Source organism: Leopardus geoffroyi, chromosome A2, assembly GCF_018350155.1.
Source record: "Leopardus geoffroyi isolate Oge1 chromosome A2, O.geoffroyi_Oge1_pat1.0, whole genome shotgun sequence".
Classification (NCBI taxonomy): domain Eukaryota; kingdom Metazoa; phylum Chordata; class Mammalia; order Carnivora; family Felidae; genus Leopardus; species Leopardus geoffroyi.
Window position 1 is genome coordinate 149475438 of NC_059331.1, and position 21676 is coordinate 149497113.

Genomic DNA, 21676 nt, shown 5'->3' on the forward strand with positions numbered 1-21676 from the left:
CCATATATTTGGGATTTGACATGGGCAAATTTCAGATTCTGTGTCAATCGCCTTTTTGGCTTACTTCAACGATATGTTCATAGCAATGCAATTTGTCAGTAAACTGTCTAGGATCAGTTTGTTGCAAAATCGACTTTTAGGTAACTAAGTGTGTTTTTCTGCTAGTATTGTAAGCAGATATAAGCCAGTTCACTATTGGAGGGTACTTATCAATAAGGTTGATTGTAGTGTTATAAAGTAGTTGATGTTAAGCTATTTTTTTCTGTCAGTGCTTAGATGGCAGGACCAGTGGACCAGCGAGCTTGTTCTTTATGCTGCCATTAGAACTGTGTCATTAGCAAATAGACAAATTCTTCTTTTCTCATATTATGGGCAGGGAAGGGGTGATCATGCTTCTACTATCAAATGATTAATGCACAAGAAAGAAAAAGGGGGCAAAGTGTACATCCCTTTCATCTGATCTGAGAGTTTCTAAGATCTCCCAGGACTGTTTTTTCTCATTATGACTGTGGGAATGGTATTGAGGTGAAAACTCCATAGATATCGAGAGCTGGAACATTCTAGTGAACTTATTGGACTTAACCTGAAAGTGGTAAGTGACTGCAAAAATGTTTCAATATTCCATATAGATTTCTCTACATGTTAAAAAATATATCCGTGATCAATAATGAAATAGCCACCATTAAGCCCATCTATTTCTAGTGTAGAATATTGATTTGAAAGACCATTGCCAATATTCTGTACTAATAACAGGAAAGAATCGGGCACATGTTTTGGTAGACTTACAAAGAATGGTATGATGCCATTGTTGATGACTTCCGGTTGCTGGGAAATATATCTGAATGTGTGCCCTTAACCTTGAAGGAGCTTACATGCTAATAGGGAGAGACAGTGAACAAATAAAGAGTCTCATATCACGATGAGCATAACAAGAAATTGGGGATGGAGGTAGGGTAGTATGGTTTGCTCTATAAATAAGGTGGTCAGCTATAAGCTGCTTCTAGCTGCATTTGGGACCCCTTCAGTCCTTCAAACGCCTACATCTGATCTTTTCAGAAAGGTTTAGGAAGAGCTGAAAATAAAGGTATTAAACAAGAAATCTTGGTAGTTGTCTAAAATGAGTAGGCCTAATATGGCAGCTTTATTTTTTTCCTGGAGAGTAAAAGCACAGGGCTTGTAAACAATTATTTGTGTTCGTGTCCAATGCCCTTTTTTATTTATATTTGTTTTTGAAGGCTAGGGTAGCACACTGTTTGAAAAGCACCCGGTTATTGTATTAGCTTTCCTTCCCTTTTACTTTGTTCTTTTATCTGCTTTTCTTTGCCTCTTTTATTTTAAAGCAAATAGAAATTTTGTTATATTACACTAAACCTCATAAGGTTCAGCAGTTTTCAGTTGGCTCGCTTGGCTGTAGGGCAGTGATTCCCAAACTCTGCACATTAGGGACCTTCTTGAAGAAATCTAAAGCCCAGGTCACACCCTACACTGATGACATTGAAGTCTCTGATAGTGGTACACTACCTTCAGTAATTTGACATTCTTCAGGTGATTCCATTGTACAGATAAATGTGGAACTGTAGATCTAGGGTATACCGTGTGCCACTTAACAGAGTAAAACTAGCTGTCTCTGATGTCTTTTGATACCAGTTTTGAGGGGTTAGAAACCAAGTACGAGTAAAACCTTGGACTGTGAGTTACTTGTTCTGTGAGTGTACTGCAAGATGAGCAAACATTTCTAATAAATTTTAACTTGATCAATGAGTGATGTCTTGCAGTATGAGTCGTACGTGATGCTGAATGTCACATGATCACAACTGAGCCAGTGGTTCTTGAAATCTGCTTTGATATAAAAGTGCTTTGGATTATAAGCATGTTTCCAGAAGGAATTGTGCTCACAAACCAAGGTTTTACTGTATTTGCACAAGACAGACTTTGCACAGTGATTGGTACATTTTTGTAGAAATACTGTAGTGTGAAGTTGCTTTGTTGCCATCCTCTGTTGCAAGTTTTGGGTAGGGCTGACAAGTATTTGGCCCTTACTCTGATTTTATAGCCTGATTATTTGGTCAGTAGGAATGGTGTTGAGTGGTTAAATTAGATGCTCTCCAGGTTTGGGTGGACTTGAACTCTTCAGGGCTGCCTTCTTGGTGCTCTGCCTCCTGTTTTCTTCCTATGGTTTCTTATTGGAATTGCACTGGGATTTCATGGGTTGAAATTGGGGCACAGATTTACTTACTGACGAGTGGTGGCTAGGTACATCGTGGTGTAGTGCAAACAGAATGGGTTTGGAAGCCAGACGTTCTTAATTCTAGTCCTGACTCAACAACTCCCTAGTTCTGCGAGCTTAGACAAATCACTGTCTCTCTCTGTTATGTGGTATTCTCTTCTCTAGAGTGGATCTACAAATACCCTATCTAGATTGTAGACAGGCTGTGAGAATAAAAGTGAAATTTGGTAAGGTTACACTGCTTTGTAAAATATAAGGCAATAGACAAATTTAAGAAGGTGTAAGTAGTGTCATCATCACTATGACAAAGTGCCAGGTAAGAGAAAAGCGGTCATCTATCATCTGGGACTTGTTTATACCGAGAAGCCTTTCTCTCTCTCCTGGTGCTACCATCACTAATACATTAATCAGATCACCTGTGGGCACATGCCCTTTTATATACTTTCGCCCCGTATGAGGAATAAACTAAGGCAGGAATAATACACGAGGCCTTTGCTGACCTCCTCTGTCATATTCCAGGTTTCAGCCTCACATATGGACTTCCTCAAACAGGTTTCTGTTTGGTCATTGTGTGGCCAGATGGGGACCCTATATATGTATAAGTAGCTGCAGGTGACCACGCATGTTGATGGGAGCCCTCTGTCTCAACTTGACGATGACTGGGGAAGGTGGATCAGTAGCTTTTGCTTGGCTTGACCAGATAGGAGCTTGTTGAAGTATGTTTTCTCTGTGATTTGTCCCAGTACTAATTACTTGTTGTTCCTAGCTCTTCCTCTCACATTCCTTTGTGGGATTTTAACAGTTGATGTTAGTAAAGAATTGTGTAAGTGCTGGGCATTTCTTTTTTTTTTTTTTAATTTTTTTTTTTTTCAACGTTTATTTATTTTTGGGACAGAGAGAGACAGAGCATGAACGGGGGAGGGGCAGAGAGAGAGGGAGACACAGAATCGGAAACAGGCTCCAGGCTCTGAGCCATCAGCCCAGAGCCTGACGCGGGGCTCGAACTCACGGACCGAGAGATCGTGACCTGGCTGAAGTCGGACGCTTAACCGACTGCACCACCCAGGAGCCCCAGTGCTGGGCATTTCTAATGGATTGGGAATTTGTCTTGATTGAAGTGTGAGCCTGACGTGACTCTCAGAGACCTCCTTTGCCAACTCCTAAGATAATTGTTCTGTAACTTGTCCTTGTCCCAGAATAACAAATAAGATGACAGAAGTAAGTGGCTTTGGGACCCTTGTCAAATGAGGATGTCTTTCCTAGTGGTCTCTTCCCTTGTATTTTGGAGTAGAAACCTAGGATTTAGTGCTGTCTTTATGGAGCACTGATGGGAACTGAGAATTGGAGAGACCATTAGATTAGGCACAAAGAAGGATTTTTTTTTTTAAGTTTATTTATTTTGAGGGAGAGAGACAGACAGACAGACAGACAGACAGACTGAGCAGGGGAGGGGCAGAGAGGGAGACAGAGAATCCCAAGCAGGCTTTGTGCTGTCAGCGCAGAGCCTGATGTGGGGCTCGAACTCAAAAACTTTGAGATCATAACCTGAGCTGACACCAAGAGTCAGACGCTTAACCATCTGAGCCACCCAGGCTCCCCATTGGGTGTGTGTGTGTGTGTGTGTGTGTGTGTGTGTGTGTGCGCGCGCACACAATCTTGCCCATAAGCAATTGACATTTTAACTTTCACTTAAGGTGTTAGGTATGTTTAATTTCATCAGGAAAGTAATTATGAACTGATCTGTTGTAAGTTGACTTAGAACAAATAAGGCTCCAAATTTGGCATTATGTATTAGAAGCCCTAAATATGTGCATTACTTTGGACTTGGAATTCTACTTCTAGAATGTTAAGAGTTAAGCATTTTAATTATGTGATAAAAAATCTATACAAGGATAATTATCACAGAAAGATTTGTGAAAGTAAAAGAATATAGCAACTACTTTGGGGAAGTGGTTTAAATCATTTGGGGAATATTCATTTTATGGAGTAGTATGAATGCTAAAAATATATTTGGTAATGGGCAGATGTTCCCAATGTATTGCCAAATGGAAAAAGCCTATTTAAAAATAATAATACTTTTTCAAAACTTTGTATGGAAATCATTTGGAAGGAATCAGATTAAAACATATTTTACCTGAGTAGTGAGAATGTGGACCATCTTTTTCCTTTGGGATTTTGTGTTTTTTGAGTTTTCTTGATCATGTATTTTTATAATTGGGAATTAAAAATAAAGGTTAAGAAAAATACATTCCTGGGCCTTAGCCCCCCCGCCCCCCCCCCCCTTTTTTTCCCTTAATCTGTGAAATTGGGGTAGGACTTCAGTCCTGACAGCCTTTAAATGTCTCTTGTAATAGAAAACTCAACATTTCATTTCTCAGATGCTGTCATTCTTTTAGACTTGGGCTTATGGAATATCTTAGATCTGACCACCCCTACTTGACAAGAGGAAAAAACCCCCAAAGATTTCTGCTTAAATTATGGGAATTATTTGTGGTAGAAGGCCCTGATGTTTAAGAAAAAACAAAAACCGAGAAGTTGGGGGGATCCCCAAAGAAGACTTAAGAAAGAGCTTAGTCAAATGGTATGCTTTTAAACCAAGTCTATGTGTCACAGCAGTGGTAGGATGAGCTCTTTGTTAAAATCAGAAGTCACATTTGATGTCTTGTGAGTTTTGTTTTCTAAGATAGTTGTGAAGATAGTTTAAAGAAGAAATTCACAAGTAAATGGGCTTTTCTTTGACAGCACTTTATCTTACAGGCCCCCCTCCGCTCATTCACTTATCAATAACTTCATCTCATTTGCTGTATCCTGTAAATTCCATTAGCTCCCCGGCAGTCTATTGCATTAAGCCTTTACTACCTAATATCACCTCATTTACATTGACACATGCTTGACCTCAGCCCTTCTCCTCTCTTTGCTAATGCACCAACAAGCACTGATATCTCTCTGGAGCATTATCATTTGGCTGTTAGCACAACTAATAACAGCCCTTCATTTGAACTGATGAAGGTTTATTAAATAAAAACATGTAATAACCCTAGCAGTAATGAAAGCAGAATGGAAGTAGACAGCATCCTGTTTTTAATGGTGAGAGCATGCTGAGTCTGCATTATAGGTATCGGGTTTCTGGAGGGAGAAGGGGCACCTGAATGGGGCTGATCAATATTCTGTTCACAGATGACTTTAAGAATGGGCATTTCTGATTGCCTGATTGGATCACTGGGTTGGCTGCAGGCTGAGGACTTAGGGTGGAAAAAAGTATTCATGCTCCAGGCGTTTGGCCTTGCTCCTGTGATGCAGCTTTCTTGGGAAGTCTGTCTTAAGTTCCAACTGTCAATAGCTCGGAGGCCTGCAGGCTGTGGCAAAGCAGAACCCTAGGGAGCCAAATCTTCTCCAGTAAAGCTGGGATCAGGGATTCTGTTTTTCCTATAGATCCCCGAAGACTCCTCTAAGCCTTGCAGGCATTCCCTTATTCTGCTTTCTATGCCCCTTACCCTGCCTCCCGACTTCCCTCCCCCGCTCCCCTAACCATTTTTGAATGAAGAGCAGTCTAAGCCATCTTCTGCATATGTCCCCTGTGGTGGCTGCTGTCATGTTTTAAACACAAGCCGAGTGGAGGTTGTTACTAAGTTTATATTTAACAGGATTTTGATCAGCAAAATCCTTTGGGGGTCACATGTTTGTGGTTTTATGTCGCACACATATATAATATTCTGCTAGTTGAAATTTTCCTAGATTCTCTGCTGCAGTTAACCCTATAGAACACAGGGTTCTATCAAGGCCACAGTGTTCTACAAACAGCACTGTGATGTCCTAGATGCACCAAAGCTTTCAGATCTCCTAAAACTATTGGATTAAACCGTATGAAACAGCCAATACTGGATCATTTTTGACTTGTAAGAAACAGTTTCCTAAGGTTCCGATTTCAAACTAATACATGAAAAAGACTGTGATTTTGTTTGGGGGAGGGGCTTAAAGCTGTGTGTTGTTGTTGTTTTTGTTGTTTTGGTTTTTGGGTTTTTAAAAATTTCTGTCTGATAACCAAACTACTGCTTTGGGCACTGTGGTATAGCAAAATGACAATGTTTGGTAAGTGATTGATCTGGAGTTCTTGGTGATAAACATCTTTCCTGCTTGTGTAAAAGGTGGGTTTGGCTCATTCTGCGTCCAGAGGAATACTTCTTATGCCCATCTAGGACTCCTTGAGCCCTCTATGTGGATACTTCTGGGTATAGGGCTGTCTTGAGGAGCAGGGCTGAAGCCACCAGAGGTTGCCTTCTGGCAGCTCAGGGGCCCAGGTAGCAGCTGGCCAGTGGCCTGGGCACTAAGTAAATGTCAGATTCCAAGGCCTGCTTCTTTTGTTGTTCATAGCCAAGGTTTTTTGGCGTTCTTAGTTGAGTCTGTTCAACAGGTTTAACTCGTGGTGGTATAGGAAGGGAGAGGGTATCCATTCTCTGGAATAGCCTAATTTCATATCTAAAAAGATATGCTTCTGTAAGTTGAGCCAAGGCAACATTTGCAGAATGGTTATGTCTTACTCGAAAAGTACTTCCTTAAGGGAGGCATATAGACCTATTGAAAAGTGATAAAACATTTTGGAACCATTTAATTATGAGAGTCCTGAAGGAAATACTTGTTCTAGACTCAACAGTGGCAACACATTTGCTTTCTTTAGGGAACATTATTGCCAAAATAAGCATTTTCCTTAGCTGACAGGTGGTTTAGTTAGATGGCTACTAATGTCAGTTGCCATTGTGTCTCTCCTCTCTCCCAACTGAAATAATAATATAAAAATGATAATAAACCAGTCTTTCTTCAGTGAAGCTAACTGAATGTTGAGAATGGCCAACTTTCCTCCAAAACATTTCAAGTGGTTCGTATTAAAGCACAAAACTAGATCTTTTTACCTAATCAACTTGAGTGAGGCTAGCAGAAGATGAACACTTAACTATGAAATAATAACTTCCTACTTTAAACTAGAAGGAAATTGAAGGGTACCTGGGTGGCTCTGTCGATTAAGCATCCAACTTCGGCTCAGGTCATGATCTTGTGGTTCATGAGTTTGAGCTCTGCGTTGGGTTCTGTGCTGACAGCTCAGAGCCTGGAGCCTGCTTCGGATTCTGTGTCTTCCTCTCTCTCTACTCCTCCCCCGACTTGTGCTGTCTCTCTCTCTCTCTCTCTCTCAAAAATAAATAAACATTAAAAAAATAAGCTAGAAGGAAATTGAGAAATAGACATTTGGGAAAGAAAATTTAAGGGCTCTGTAGTTCGTAATTACAAAGATGGCTTTTGTTGTAAACTTATCTCTCAACTCACAGTAAACTTTTTTGAAATACCAGACAATTCTTGATTGTGTACATTTTAAATGTAACTGTTGCATACTTACTGAGTTATGGAAACAGTTTTTGGGATTTCTTTGTTCTTCAGTGCATAGGTTTCTAATAGCAAAACATGCCGTCCTGTTCAGTATCATGTATGAAAACATTTGGTGAATGCTTATTTTCATAATCCTAAAGGAAATATTTTTCTTCCTTTTTTTTTTTTTAAGCTTATTTTGAGAGAGAGCACGTGCATGCAAGTGGGGGCAGAGCAGAGAGAGAGGGAGACAGAATCCCAAGCAGGTTCCACACTGTCTGTATAGAGCCTGACACCAGGCTTGGATCTCATGAACGGTGAGATCATGACCTGAACCGAAATTAAGAGTCAGACACTTAGCCAACTGAGCCACACAGGTGCCCCCCCGCCCCCGCCTTTTTTAAGTTTATCCTAAAGGAAATATTTTTCAACTCCAAAGCAGAGTTCTGTTATCAAAGCCATTTCCAACTGTGGTGAGTAGAACACTAATGTTATTTTGGGTAATAATGTTATATGAAAAAATTCCCTCAACCCTCCAATTTTATTTCTGAAAATATGTGTAAGAAAACTTCCAAATACATTTAATTGGCTCATTATATGGTCATCTACCCTTAAGAAATGGTGTGGCCTGTCTGAGATTTCTAGAGGGTCATACTAGACATCATTTAGGGTATGAATGCATGTTATTCCATCTGTGAATAGAGGTATAGACAGCATTTACTAGTGAACTGTTGTCCTGAATGCTGTCTATTTGATTTTTCATCTGGTATGTCTTGTTTGGTAAGAATATATATTTATTTGATGTTGTATGTCACATTTAAGAACCCAATTTCAATAATTTCTCATAGTAACTCACCTGTGAGACCGTTTTGTTGCTACTTTAATCCAACCTCATCTCTTGAATTCTTGTTAATGGTTCATTAGTGTTATTTAAAAAGTGCTCTGTAGGGACGCCTGGGTGGCTCAGTCGATTAAGCGGCCGACTTTGGCTCAGGTCATGATCTCACGGTCCGTGAGTTCGAGCCCCGCATCGGACTCTGTGCTGACAGCTCAGAGCCTGGAGCCTACTTCAGATTCTGTGTCTCCCTCTCTCTCTGACCCTTCCTCGTTCATGCTCTGTCTCTCTCTGTCTCAAAAATAAATAAACATTAAATAAATAACAAAAAAGTACTCTGTAGACATTAAATTTGGGAAACAGTGAAATGATTCATAAAGTGACCACATTAAAAAAAAACCAAACTCTTTAGTTGTGTTTTTACCAGTAGTTATGCATATCTAAACGTGGATGTATATTTAATATATATATTTTTTAAGATTTTATCTTTAATCTCTGGACCCAATGTGGGGCTTGAACTTACAACCCTGAGATCAAGAGTTGCATGCTGTACCAATTGAACCAGCCAGGCACCCCAAAGATATTTAATGATTTGTAATAAAGCCTGAAGGTTAGTAAATGCCTGGAAACCAGGTTTCCCCCATACAGCAGAATTGACCATCAGTGATGTTTGGATGGATTGGCTGTTTTCTGCCTCACCAAGTTTTGCTTATGTATAAATGTTATGCTACAGGCTTCTTGAAACCAGGTGAGATAAATGTCAGGTTTCTATAAACTGATGTTCTAGAGATCACATGTTGCACTGATAACTATTTTCTTAAAATTCGTTTTAGTACCACTCAGTAAGGTTAGAGTGGGGGAAGACAGTGCCCTTGCCTAGCTTTCATAATTATAGCTTTTAATAAGTGAAGGCCAGGAAATTGGAGCACTGTATTTTCATAGAAAAATAAGCGTGCTGTCTTCCCTGTGGTATGGTTTTCAAATCTTTGAAATTGTAAAATTACTCTTGATTATATATATATATATAAATTGTACTTGTATTTTGGGTCAAGAAGACATATTCAGAAAATTTGTCATCCAAATGCTTGTAATGGAAACAACACTTTACTGAAAACAGTAGCATTAGCACATGTTAGTAACACCCTGTGAGATTTCTTTAACTGCAGAATAAATAGATTCTGTTAAAAATCTCATGTCTAATTCCAGTGAGCACTCAGTATGTGCCAGGCACCGTGTTAAGTGCTTTACTTCTATTAAAAAAAACGAAAACAAAAACAAACTTCAATTAAGTAGCTTTGAAAGTTGACATTATCCTATAATTTTGTTTTGGGAACATGAACTGTTTGGGTTAAAAACCTTCATGCAAATTCCTACAAACAAATTGAGTGTGGATGTGCAGTGGGTGGTTTTTAAGCTTAAATATCTCAGCTGGATTTAATTACCTTAAGGGATAAGGCTACATGATGGGCCAGTGGCTTACCAAATTATTTTTCATTTTCTGGATCTCGATGTCACTAAAGGTTAATGCATCCTCTTTTCTCTGTTACAGACCCGAGTTAAAATCCATTTTAGAGCATAAGTGTAAATGAATTTGTTGTTGTTTTTCCTCCTTGGGGACACAGTGGTCATTTTGCGAGGCTGCTTTTCCATTTGGAATCGTTGGCAGCTCGCATGAGGCCCAGGGGCTCTTGTCACAGGGGCAGTTATGGGTCAGCATGAAAATGAACTGGCAGGCTTCCGGGGGCAGAGCTGGCTCAGGGCTTGCCACTTTTTCATTCCTTCCTTCTTGCTTGGTTAACTTAAGGAGACTTACTTGCTACTGACATTTGATTATATAGCACATCACAAAACAAGTGCTGTGTTTGTGGGTAAGCCGTTGCATTTTCCTCCCCCACCTCAGGCCAGTTTGTATTTGGCGGCTCCCAGACTTTCTGTATTCGCTGCCCACGTGCTCCTCAGTGACCTTGTGCACTGGTGTAGGTCCGTGATCAGCACTCTTTTTTTTTTTTTTTTTTTAATTTTTTTTTTTTTCAACGTTTATTTATTTTTGGGACAGAGAGAGACAGAGCATGAACGGGGGAGGGGCAGAGAGGGAGGGAGACCAGAACCGGAAACAGGCTCCAGGCTCTGAGCCATCAGCCCAGAGCCTGACGCGGGGCTCGAACTCACGGACCGCGAGATCGTGACATGGCTGAAGTCGGACACTTAACCGACTGCGCCACCCGGGCGCCCCCGTGATCAGCACTTTTGATCATTGATACGTTTCATGGCTTTCGTTATCTATTGCTTTTACTTAAACACCTTACTTTTTAGGAGCATGTTTATCTCCCTAATTACATCCACTCTTTGTACCTTGAAGTATTACTAGTTATTGCCTTTCTCTGTACCTTTTAGGGATATTTACAAGTATAACCTAAGCAGGGAGTAGTCATAGCACAGGAATCCCTTTGGGGAGCTGGGTAGGGCTCTTCTCCCTCTGAGTTCAGCTTGTAGTCCTCTCTTTTCTATTACTACTACTACACTACTACTTCTATTACTATTATTTTGTTTTGTTTTGTTTTGTTTTATTTTTACTCAATATAGTGTATTGTCAAGTTAGCTAACATACAGTGTATACCGTGTGCTCTTGGTTTCGGGAGTAGATTCCCGTGATTCATTGCTTACATACAACACCCAGTGCTCAGCCCAACAAGTGCCCTCCTCAGTGCCCATCACCCATTTTCCTTACCCCCCAGCGGCCCACCCCCGTCAACCCTCAGTTTGTTCTCTGTATTTAAGAGTCCTTTATTTTCCCTCCCTCTGTTTGAAACTATTTTTTCCCCTTTCCTTATTATTATTTTCTTCTTTGTGTTTCTCTCTTGCTTTTATTTTTCTCCTAAGGAATAGTAAGAGTATATTCTTCACCTTGTTATTTTCTTTAAAAAATCTAGATCTTGGGGTGCCTGGGTCGCTCGGTAGGTTAAGCGTGCGAATTTGGCTCAGGTCATGATCTTGTGGTTCTTGAGTTCAAGCCCCATGTCGGGCTCTGTGCTGACAGGTTGGAGCCTGGAGCCTGCTTCGGATTCTGTGTCTCCCTCTCTTTCTGCTCCTCCGCTTGCGATCTCTCTCTCTCTCTCTTTTTCTCTTTCTCAAATAAACATTAAAAAGATTTTTAAAAATCTAGATCTTTATGGAAAGACAAATATAATCTTACATCCATGGATAAATGGGATCATGTGAAACATACTTTATTTCCCCCCCCTTTACAGTTACTACTTTGGTTTCAAAGTGAGTTGTTCCACACTCCCCGAGGCCCTTATCTTCATTTGTTGGAGGTATTCCTATTCCATTTTTATTCATCCAATCTTTTCTGTCTTAAAATCTCCCAAATTGCACTTCACACCAGGAGCGTTTCCTTCTCTGTAGTTTATCTTCTCTTCACCGTTCATATCCCATTTCTTCTGTCGAACTGGATCAGGTCAAGGAGAGGTGATGACTGTTATTTTCTGCTCGTAGCTTTCATGTCAAAAATGCATTTACCTCTGTGTATGTGTGTACGAGGAAGAGCGAGCAAGAGCCTGTTTGTATGTCGGCACACATGTAGACTTAGGCTAACCAAGCTCTGCCTCATGATCACAGTGAGAATTATTTAAACATTCACGTAGTGTGCTTTTCTTATTTTTTATTTTTATATTTTAAACATTTATTTATTTTTGAGACAGAGACGGAGCATGAACAGGGAAGGGTCAGAGAGAGAGGGAGACACAGAATCTGAAACAGGCTCCAGGCTCTGAGCCGTCAGCACAGAGCCCGGCGCGGGGCTCGAACTCACGGACCGCGAGATCATGACCGGAGCTGAAGTCGGACGCTCAACCGACTGAGCCACCCAGGCGCCCCTCATGTAGTGTGCTTTTATTTAGTCTTAGTCTTAAAAAGCTAAATGTGATTAAAAGTTGATTTCAGTCATTAGTATGTGGACTTCTTGTGAGGAAATGAATGACATCATGTGGTCGGGGAGGCCATCATACTTGTGTCTGTTAACAGGCAGTGTGTGCGGGAGTAAATGATACATACAGCTCTGTGGCGCTTTAGATGCCTTTATGTTTATCTTTTTTTTTTTTTTTTAGTGAAAAATTTTCCTCTATTCTTTTTTTTATTTTAATTTATCGTCAAATTGGCTTACATACAACACCCAGTGCTCATGCCAGCAAGTGCCCTCCTTACTGCCCATCACCCACTTTCCCCTCTCCCCCACCTCCCCATCAGTTGGTTCTCTGTATTTAAGAGTCTCTCGTGGTTTGCCTCCCTCCCTCTCTGTTTGTAACTGTTTATTTTCCCCTTCCCCTCCCCCATGGCCTTCTGTTAACTTTCTCAGGATCCACATATGAGTGAAAACATGATATCTGTCCTTCTCCGACCGACTTATTTCACTCAGCATGATACCTCCCAGTTCCGTCCACGGTGCTGCAAATGTTTATCTTTAACAAGATTGTTTCCTTCACTATTTCTCTTAGATGGTGCGCCTTCAAAGGCACAACTAGGCCTAACTACGTTATACTCTTCAAAGTCTGATGTATGCTGGTAGGGTTCATATAAATTCTCTTTTTCTTTTAGAAATAGTCTCTTGTGTTTCTAATATTGGTAGGTTTTGTAGTTGTCCCACTTAATCATTTTTTATTCTCTCTTCAGGTGTCAGCAGTGGAGTCTTTGGAGGGCCCCCTGCTCCAGGTGGAAGGACTGAGCGACCTCAGGCTGGAGCTTCACAGCAAGAAGATGAACCTCCACTTGGTTCTCATAGATGAACTGCACCGGCACCTGTACATCAAATCCACCAGCCGAGTTGTGCAGCGTAACAAGGAGAAAGGGAGAGTGAGGTTGGTTAAAGAGCCTCTTCGCTACAGTGTCTTGTGGCAGTGGAGAAGTTCAAGGACCATTATTTGTTTCCCAGAAGACTGTTGTACTTGATTTGCTTCTTGGTTTTGCTTCTTACTTTTCAACATACTGTCCCTGAAACTATAAGATGGTTTTGTAATAGCAAATACTCCATGTTCTGAAAGGCTGTCCTCCCAAGTTTCTTTATTCCTTCATTACACACTTATTATGACCTTTTTATGTAAAGATGGGTAAGAAACATGTACTGTGGGCCTGTGTGTGTACTGGATCAGAGATATTCTGATATATCTCACAAGGGAGAGAAAAAGATCCTTAAGTTATACAGTACAGCTGGCCTAATTAAGAAATATGTGTATGGACTGAAGTTATAAGATTCTTTGTTACTTAGGGGTCATGTTCAGCTGTAGACAGTCTTCTTTCTGGAATAGTTCAGGGGAGCTTCAGAGAGAACACTTTTCTTTTATCCCTGGGCTTGATCGTAGCATAGTCCTGTACTTAAGGGCCTGGGTGTGGACTCAAGAAATTCACTGGGTTAGTTTAGACCTGGTAGGAAGTAAGACCAGGTCTTAAGACAGTTAAGACAGTAGACTACTGACGTTATTAACATGTATCAGATGGCTGTGCATGTCGTAGTCCTTCCAACGTTCCTTGAAAATAGCTCTCAGATCTCAGAGGGCAGTTGAGCTGTACCTGTCGAAATACATGTGTTCGTACTTTTTCATCCAGCTACAGACAAGAGGAGCACTGGAAGCAGTGCATGCTGGGAAGGAAGCCTTTGAAGTCCTATCCTCTTCAGACAAAAATTGCCAACTTTGTGTGTGATGCTTCAATTTAGTCCAAGACCCTGACAGAAAGAGAAGTTTCTATCTCGTTTCCGCAGATGGGCACTAGAAAATCTTCTGCCAGGCACACAAATTGAGCTGAGGGTTATGTACCCGAGAAGTAACTTCAACACTGTATCTGAATAGAATGTTAGTTCCTTAGTGGAAAGTAGTGATGGGTGGGGGCGGTGTTAAGGCAATTCCTTCCACAGTGTGTGGTGGTAAATAGCAGGTATGAATAGATTCCTTCCCATGTAAGGATTAAAAATAAATCCAAAAGTACTCTGGGTTCTGTGAAAGTATTCTATAACATAAGGGAGAATAAGCATTACCTTGAAGTCTCAGAGAAGAGCATTTATTTGAAATAAGTTTATAAATCAAAACAGGAAAACTTAAGATGCTTAAGCTGGAGTTTTCCAAAGGATACAGGATGATGTGATAGATGAGATTATTCAAAATTACTACTCCTTCCTCCAGTGTAGTGAGAGAGGTATATTTCCTGTTCTTTGATTTTTTGTGATTTTTTTTTTGGGTGGGGTGGGGTGGGGTGGGGTCTTGCTTTTGCTTATCGTTAAGCATGTGCCAAAAAGAGGGGCTCGAAATGGGCTTGTGGCAGGGAGCATGCCCTCTTGTGTCTTTGCTGTTGCCGGGATGGCATCAGGCCCAGAGGAGGATGAGAGCTCTGTGGAACTGAGCTAAGATCACCTGGGCTGCCTAGCCTGGATGAGTCAACCACCAAAATATGTGCTTATTGTTGAATGTGCTTATTCTGTGGCTGTATGCAGCAAGCATATAGCTTCTGTGAGAGGGTGATGGAGAGCTGTAAGAATGGAATTGGCAGAGATGCAGAAAGAATGAACTAAACACGAACAAAATATAAGAAAAAAATGAGACGAAGTAGGGAAATTCAATCTTTGTTTCAAGCACTGGGGAGAAGACTTGAAGCAGTGATAAGGAGGGAAAAGTTTCCTCATCATACAGAGGATAAAGACAGGATGATAGAAGAAAGATAGTGGATACGAAAGTTGGAGAATAGTGATTTTAGTTACTCTGTAGAACAACACTAACATGATAGTGTTTTGGGCTGAATTGTGTCCCCCCCCCCCCCCTAAAATTTAGGTCTTCAAGACCTAACTGCAAGTACCTCAGACTGTGACTAGTTTGGAGATAGGGTCTTTTAAGAGGTACATAAGTTAAAATGAGGCCATTAGGGTGGGCCCTGCTCCGGTATGACTGTTGTCTATTTAAGAAGAAATTTGGATACAGACTCACCCAGAGGGAAGATCCTGTGAAGATCTCGTGCTGAGATACCATCTACGAGGCAAGGAGAGAGTCGTCAGAAGAAACCAAGTCCCAACTTCTTGATCTCGACTTCCTGCCTCCAGAACTGTAAGAAAATGCATTTCCGTTGGTTAAGCCACCCAGTCTGGGGTACCTTATCGTGGCAGCCCTAGCAAACGGATACAGGGAGAAACAGATAACAATTACAATGTAAATAAAGAAGCCTACTTAAACAGGAGAAAACAACCCAAAAAGACCTTGGTCTGAAAATCAAAAGGATTTAAGATAAGATTAATGAAAAATCTTGTTCTTAGATATGATCAGGAGATATTTACGAATTGTAAAAAAATTCTGTGAGGACTAGGAAGAAAAATTGTCTCCTGTGACAGAGAGTTATTTGCCCACCTGATATCCATTTGGCCCTTCTTCATTTTTCATGACAACCCTCATTTTGTTCCTGGCAGCTCACAGGCTGTATTTCCCATCCTCCCATATAGCTAAAGGTGGTTCGGGAGACTTCTGCTTGCAAGCTTTTGAATCAGGGCTCCTAGGAAGGTTCTCTAAAGGTGCCAGCCAAACTGGTACACTCACTACTTTACCCTTCCCTTGCCTTCCTTTACTTCTTGTCAAGGACATGGATTGGTGCCATCGAGCTATCTTGGATACTAGGTGACCTTGAGGATGGAAGCACATCCTGAACTCTGTAATAGCATGGATCCTCCTTTAGAGTCTGAATGGGTTACATCTTTCATATGAGAGGGAGGAAAATTTTTTTATTGTGCTCAGGCCACTGCTGTTTTGAGTCTTCTGTTTTTTACTTTTTTAATGTTTGTTTATTTTTGAGAGAGTGACAGAGTGCGAGTGGGCGAGGGGCAGAGAGAGAGGCAGACACGGAATCTGAAGCAGGCTCCAGGCACTGAGCTTTCAGCAAAGAGTCCGACGCGGGGCTCGAACCCATGAACCGTGAGATCATGCCCTGAGCTGAAGTCGGATGCTTAACTGACTGAGCCACCCAGGTGCCCCAATGAGTTTTCTGTTTTATACGGTTGAACCCAGGCCTGGTAAAGAGGAGCAAAAATCAGGATCACCAGGATTTGCTGAACACAGAATACCAGAAGATAGCAGAACAGAGTCTTACAAAGTGTTGAATAGGGAAGAATGGGGACCAAAGGTTTCTATACCCAGCCAAGTGGACACTGTTAAGCATGGGCAGCAGCAAGATGTTCTCAGATATAAAGTAACAACAAAAAGAACTAGTATGCAAAGATGAACTCTAAGGTACAAACCACAATCAGCAACTTGACAACATTGAAGTTGTAGTGGTTTGAAACTACTGTAAGGACCACACACCATTAAATATGTAAATGTGCATATAAAAAACTGACAAATAAATTTTTATAAGATCAAAAATATAAGCTGAAGCTATATTTGAAAAAGGTCTATGTGGTAAAAGAATATAATAAACAGGAATTATATCCCTATCTTATGTTAGAGACTGGGAAATTTGGACAGTCAGGAGATAAAAAGGAGTGGTGAATTCTTGTGTAAGATAAGTCAGAAGTTGTTTTGGATTTGAATAATTGGAGAAAATGTTTAATTTAATTTTGTGTTTATTAACCTAGATATGTATATTTAAAGATGTCTTTTTAATTTTTAAAAATTTTTTAAATGTTTACTATTATTATTATTTTTTTAATGTTTTTATTTATTTTTGAAGGAGAGAGAGACCGAGCGTGAGCAGGGGAGGAGGAGAGAGAGAGGGAGACATAGAATTTGAAGCAGGCTCCAGGCTCTGAGCTGTCACCACAGAGCCCAATGCGGGGCTCGAACTCACAAACTGTGAGATCATGACCTGAGCCGAAGTCGGACGCTTAGTCGACTGAGCCACCCAGGCGCCCCATTAAATGTTTATTTTTGAGAGTGAGAGAAAAGAGGCCGTGTTAGCAAGGGAGGGCCAGAAAGAGAGGGAGACAGAATCCCAAGCAGGCTCCAGGCTCTGAACTGTCAGCACAGAGCCCGATGCAAAGCTTGAACTCACAAACCATGAGATCATGAGGTGAAGTAGGATGCTTAACTGACTGAGCCACCTAGGCGTCCCAAGATTTTTTTTTTTTTAATGTATATATATTTATTTTTGGAGAGAGAGAGCGCGTGAGAGAGGAGAGAAAGAATCCGAAGCAATCTCTGTGCTGTCGGCACAGAGCCCGACAGAGGCCTCAATCCCATGAACCGCGAGATCATGACCTGAGCTGAAATCAAGAGTCGGACATCCAACCGACTGAACCACCCAGGCGCCCGTACAGATTTCTATATGGAAAATCACTAGAGGGGAAGCAAATAAAATATTCTCTAGTACAAGGATGATTTATTAGCTAATGTTCTAGATTGCAAGTAGCAGAAATCAATCCTGATAACTCAAACAAGGAAGGGAATTAGTGGAAAGTGGTAAGGCGGTAGGTCATAGAGCCGAAGGGAAGGAAGGCTGTGCAATCAGGCTCTAACACCCAGGAGGGACCAGGAGAGATGAAGCAGCTGAGCGCACCCCTTCGACAAACCCAGGGAAGGGGCTGGTTGGGTTGTTGTCGTTGTCACCATGCCTGTAGCTGCTGGAGTTTGTATTCTTGTGCCAGTGTTCTGTAAGTGTCCCTGCATCTGTCTTTATCTCCTCAGGATTTGAAGTCCTGGGTAGAAGCATCCAGTTTCTTGAGCCTGAGACATGTCTGGCCTCCTTCAGCTGGTACAGTAGGAAGTTGGGCCCTCTTTCTTTTTTCCATTGACCTAGACAGTCGAGAGTCTTTCCAAATACAAAGACTGTTCTAACTGCTGGTATCCAGAAACAAACACATAAACACCCAACAACAAATTTCTACTCTCACAGAAAACAACAAAAAAAATCACCCGAAGGCACATACATATTTTAAAAAAATTTTTTGTTTAACGTTTATTTATTTTTGAGAGACAGACACAGAGCACAAGAGGAGGAGGGGCAGAGAGAGAAAGAAGGAGACAGAATCTGAAGCAGGCTCCAGGCTCTGAGCTGTCAGCACAGAGCCCGATGAGGGGCTTGAACTCACGAACTGTGAGATCGTGATCTGAGCCAAAGTCAGATGCTTAACCAACTGAGCCACCCAGGCACCTGGGCACATACGTATTTTTGAAGTAGAAATAGACAACTAGTAGGTGTAATAAAAGGAAGTTACATGGCTCCATGGAAAAAATAATAAAAATGGTATTTGGAGGATATGAAACAAGACCTAAATAAACGGAGAGAACTTCCACATTCTTAACTCAAAGATGTCAGTTCCAGTTAAATCCCAGTTGGGGTTTTTTGAAATTGTCAGATCTGTAGTTCACATAGAAGGATAAGTGAATAAGAACTATTTAAAAAAAATTGAAGGGCAGTATTAAGGGAGGCATTTCTTATCTAACATTAAAATGTATTATCAAACTAATCAAAACAGTGCAGGTATGTAAATAGAAAATCAGATTGGGGAGGCACCTGCATGGCTCAGTCAGGTAAGCGTCCGACTTCAGCTCAGGTCATGGTCTCATGGTCTGTGGGTTCAAGCCTTGCCTTGGGTTGTGTGCTGACAGCTTGGAGCCTGGAGCTGCTTCAGATTCTGTGTCTCCCTCTCTCTCTGCCCCTCCTACAGTCACTCTCTCTCTCTCAAAAATGAGTAAATGTTAAAAAAAAAAAAAAAGAAAGGAAATCAGATTGGTATAACAAAATAGAATTTAGAAACAGATGCAGGATATATGGAACTTTAATATTTTTTAACAATAATTCAAGTAAGTAGAGGGAATGATGGCTGCTTAGAAATTAGTGTTGAGACATTTGGCTACAGAAAAATAAAGTTAGATGCCTACTTATTATATATGAAAAATTCTAACTCAGTTTAAAAATCACATGATAAAACTTTACTAGCATTAGAAAAAATTAAGAGAACGTATGTGGAGGAGGCTTTCTTGGCCCATATCCTACAAAATAGTACCATATCATGAAAATATATGTAAAAGGATATTCATTGGAATGTTGTTGGTAAGAACAACAACAAAAAAATACAGTTTAGATGTTCATCAAGAGGCATATAGTGAAATGAATTATGGTGTATCCATGCCATGTAATTCTTTTTTTTTTTTTTTTTTAATTTTTTTTTTCCAACGTTTATTTATTTTTTTGGGGACAGAGAGAGACAGAGCATGAACGGGGGAGGGGCAGAGAGAGAGGGAGACACAGAATCGGAAACAGGCTCCAGGCTCTGAGCCATCAGCCCAGAGCCTGACGCGGGGCTCGAACTCACAGAGCGTGAGATCGTGACCTGGCTGAAGTCGGACGCTTAACCGACTGCACCACCCAGGCGCCCCTCCATGCCATGTAATTCTTAAATAAACGAGAAAGATCTCTTTGTGCGGATAGGGAAAGATTTCTAAGATACATTATTAGGTCTAAAAAAAGCCAGTTGAAAAACAGTGTGTACAGGATGAACCTATTTGTGTAAGAATGGAGAGAATATATATTTAAATATGTATCCTTTATATGTAGACATAAATGTATGTTTCTATAAAGAAAATTCCTGGAAGGATAATACTGACACTGATAAAAGGAATTAGCTATGAGAAGTGGAAATGGTAGATAGGAAATAGGAAATAAGGACTTAGTTCATATCCTCAGGACTGTGAGTGTATCCATCATGAGCATGTATTATTACTTCAGTAGTAATATAATTATTGATGATGCTTCTGAAGATTACTTTTAATGAAATAGCAAAATGTTTGCTGCTGAAACGAAGAACCAGGATCTAAAATTCTATGTAGGATGATCCAAATAATGTTGAAAAAGAGCATGTATACGTTTTAGTATGAATGAGTGTGTGTATATGTAGGGGGGTAGGGATGGATGGACAGATAGACTCTTTGCTGTTAGCTGTTTTGGAAAGTGCTACAGTGTAATTAGATTATTTTTTAATATATATTTAAAAAACCTATAATACCTTCATAAACTGATAGGCAATAAAGAGTTATTTTTTAAGTTAATCCATTTACTTTCTGCATCCTGGCTTAATACTTGATTTGACCTTGTTTCCTTGGATGCTCTCTCGCTCATAGAGAGCGCCATGGATTTCAGCCCCATGGATTTTGGTGTCCATATTTGTCTGTGGGGCATAAGGAAAGTGCTGGACCCTGTTGTGTTATTTATTTCCTATTTTGTGTGCTAATTTTTTTTCTTTTTTGGTCTGTTTTCTTTTTTATCTTTCAGTTCTTTTTCTCTCCTTTTTCCCTCTGCCTACATTTTAGTTTCACTTTTTTTGTATTACATGGCTTCACTCTTGATCTATCATTTGAGACCATTACTGTTTTTGACTTTTATACCCTCTGAATCATTCATTATTCTTTCTGTATGTTCAGGCCGATCTTAGAATGACAGAGAATTACTTTGCCAGCCATTCCCCTGTTTCATTATTCAGTTACATTTTCTGACTAAGGGCATATTATCGTGGACAGCTATTTCTCAGCTCAGTTTGACTTAACAAACTTTTACGAACCCTTGCTCTTTGCCGGATACTGTGCCAGGCATTGGGGTTATAGAGGCAAACCTAGTCGTTACTAGATTTACAACTTAAAGTTCGGCTCACCTCTGTCAAGTTGTAGTTTGACACTAAAATCAGCCATAGGAGCTGCCCCTGTGAAGTTTGGCCGTAGTTGGACATACTGTTAAGTGAAGGAGTGGAAGGAAGTTCTAATTAAAAAGCAAATGTTTAATACGTTTTTGGGTCTTCTAATCCTTCTTAAAAAAAAAAAAAAACGCCACAAAACCCAAACTTTTCATGGTGTATTAACGTGTGTAATACGTGTTGCACATGGTGTAAGCACATATAAATAGGTCCTTACTAGATGGATGGATGGTTAACGGCCAGAAAGTCCTTAGGGTTACGGTGGTAGGGAATGTTTTTGGTAGAGTTTGCTTTATAGTTTTCCTGTTTAGCCCCAGGTGGTTAGTCAATGGCAAACCCCATTCAATCACAACATGCAGTTAATAATTGTGGGGGTATTGTCTTATGCCGGAAAGGATTTTGTGTATGTCAGCTGTCTTTGACAGCTCAGCCATGAGTGATTCTAAATATATTTAAAATAAAAATTTGTAGGGGACTCCTGGGTGACTCAGTCTGTTGAGCGTCCGACTTCGGTTCAGGTCATGATCTCACAGTTGGTGAGTTCGAGCTCCACGTCGGCCTCTGTGCTGACAGAGCCTGCTTCGGATTCTGTGTCTCCCTCTCAGTGCCCCAC

General features: G+C 40.6%; 1 protein-coding gene across 4 annotated transcripts in view; it reads left to right on the forward strand.

The window, feature by feature from the left end:
* EXOC4 (exocyst complex component 4) overlaps positions 1-21676 on the forward strand; it is a 766053-nt gene that overhangs the window by 41777 nt on the left and 702600 nt on the right. For all 4 annotated transcript variants that reach the window (XM_045495680.1, XM_045495681.1, XM_045495683.1 and 1 more), the window contains exon 4: positions 13086-13270. In XM_045495680.1, the coding sequence (XP_045351636.1) occupies positions 13086-13270 (185 nt within the window). The remainder of the gene's footprint in view (positions 1-13085; positions 13271-21676) is intronic.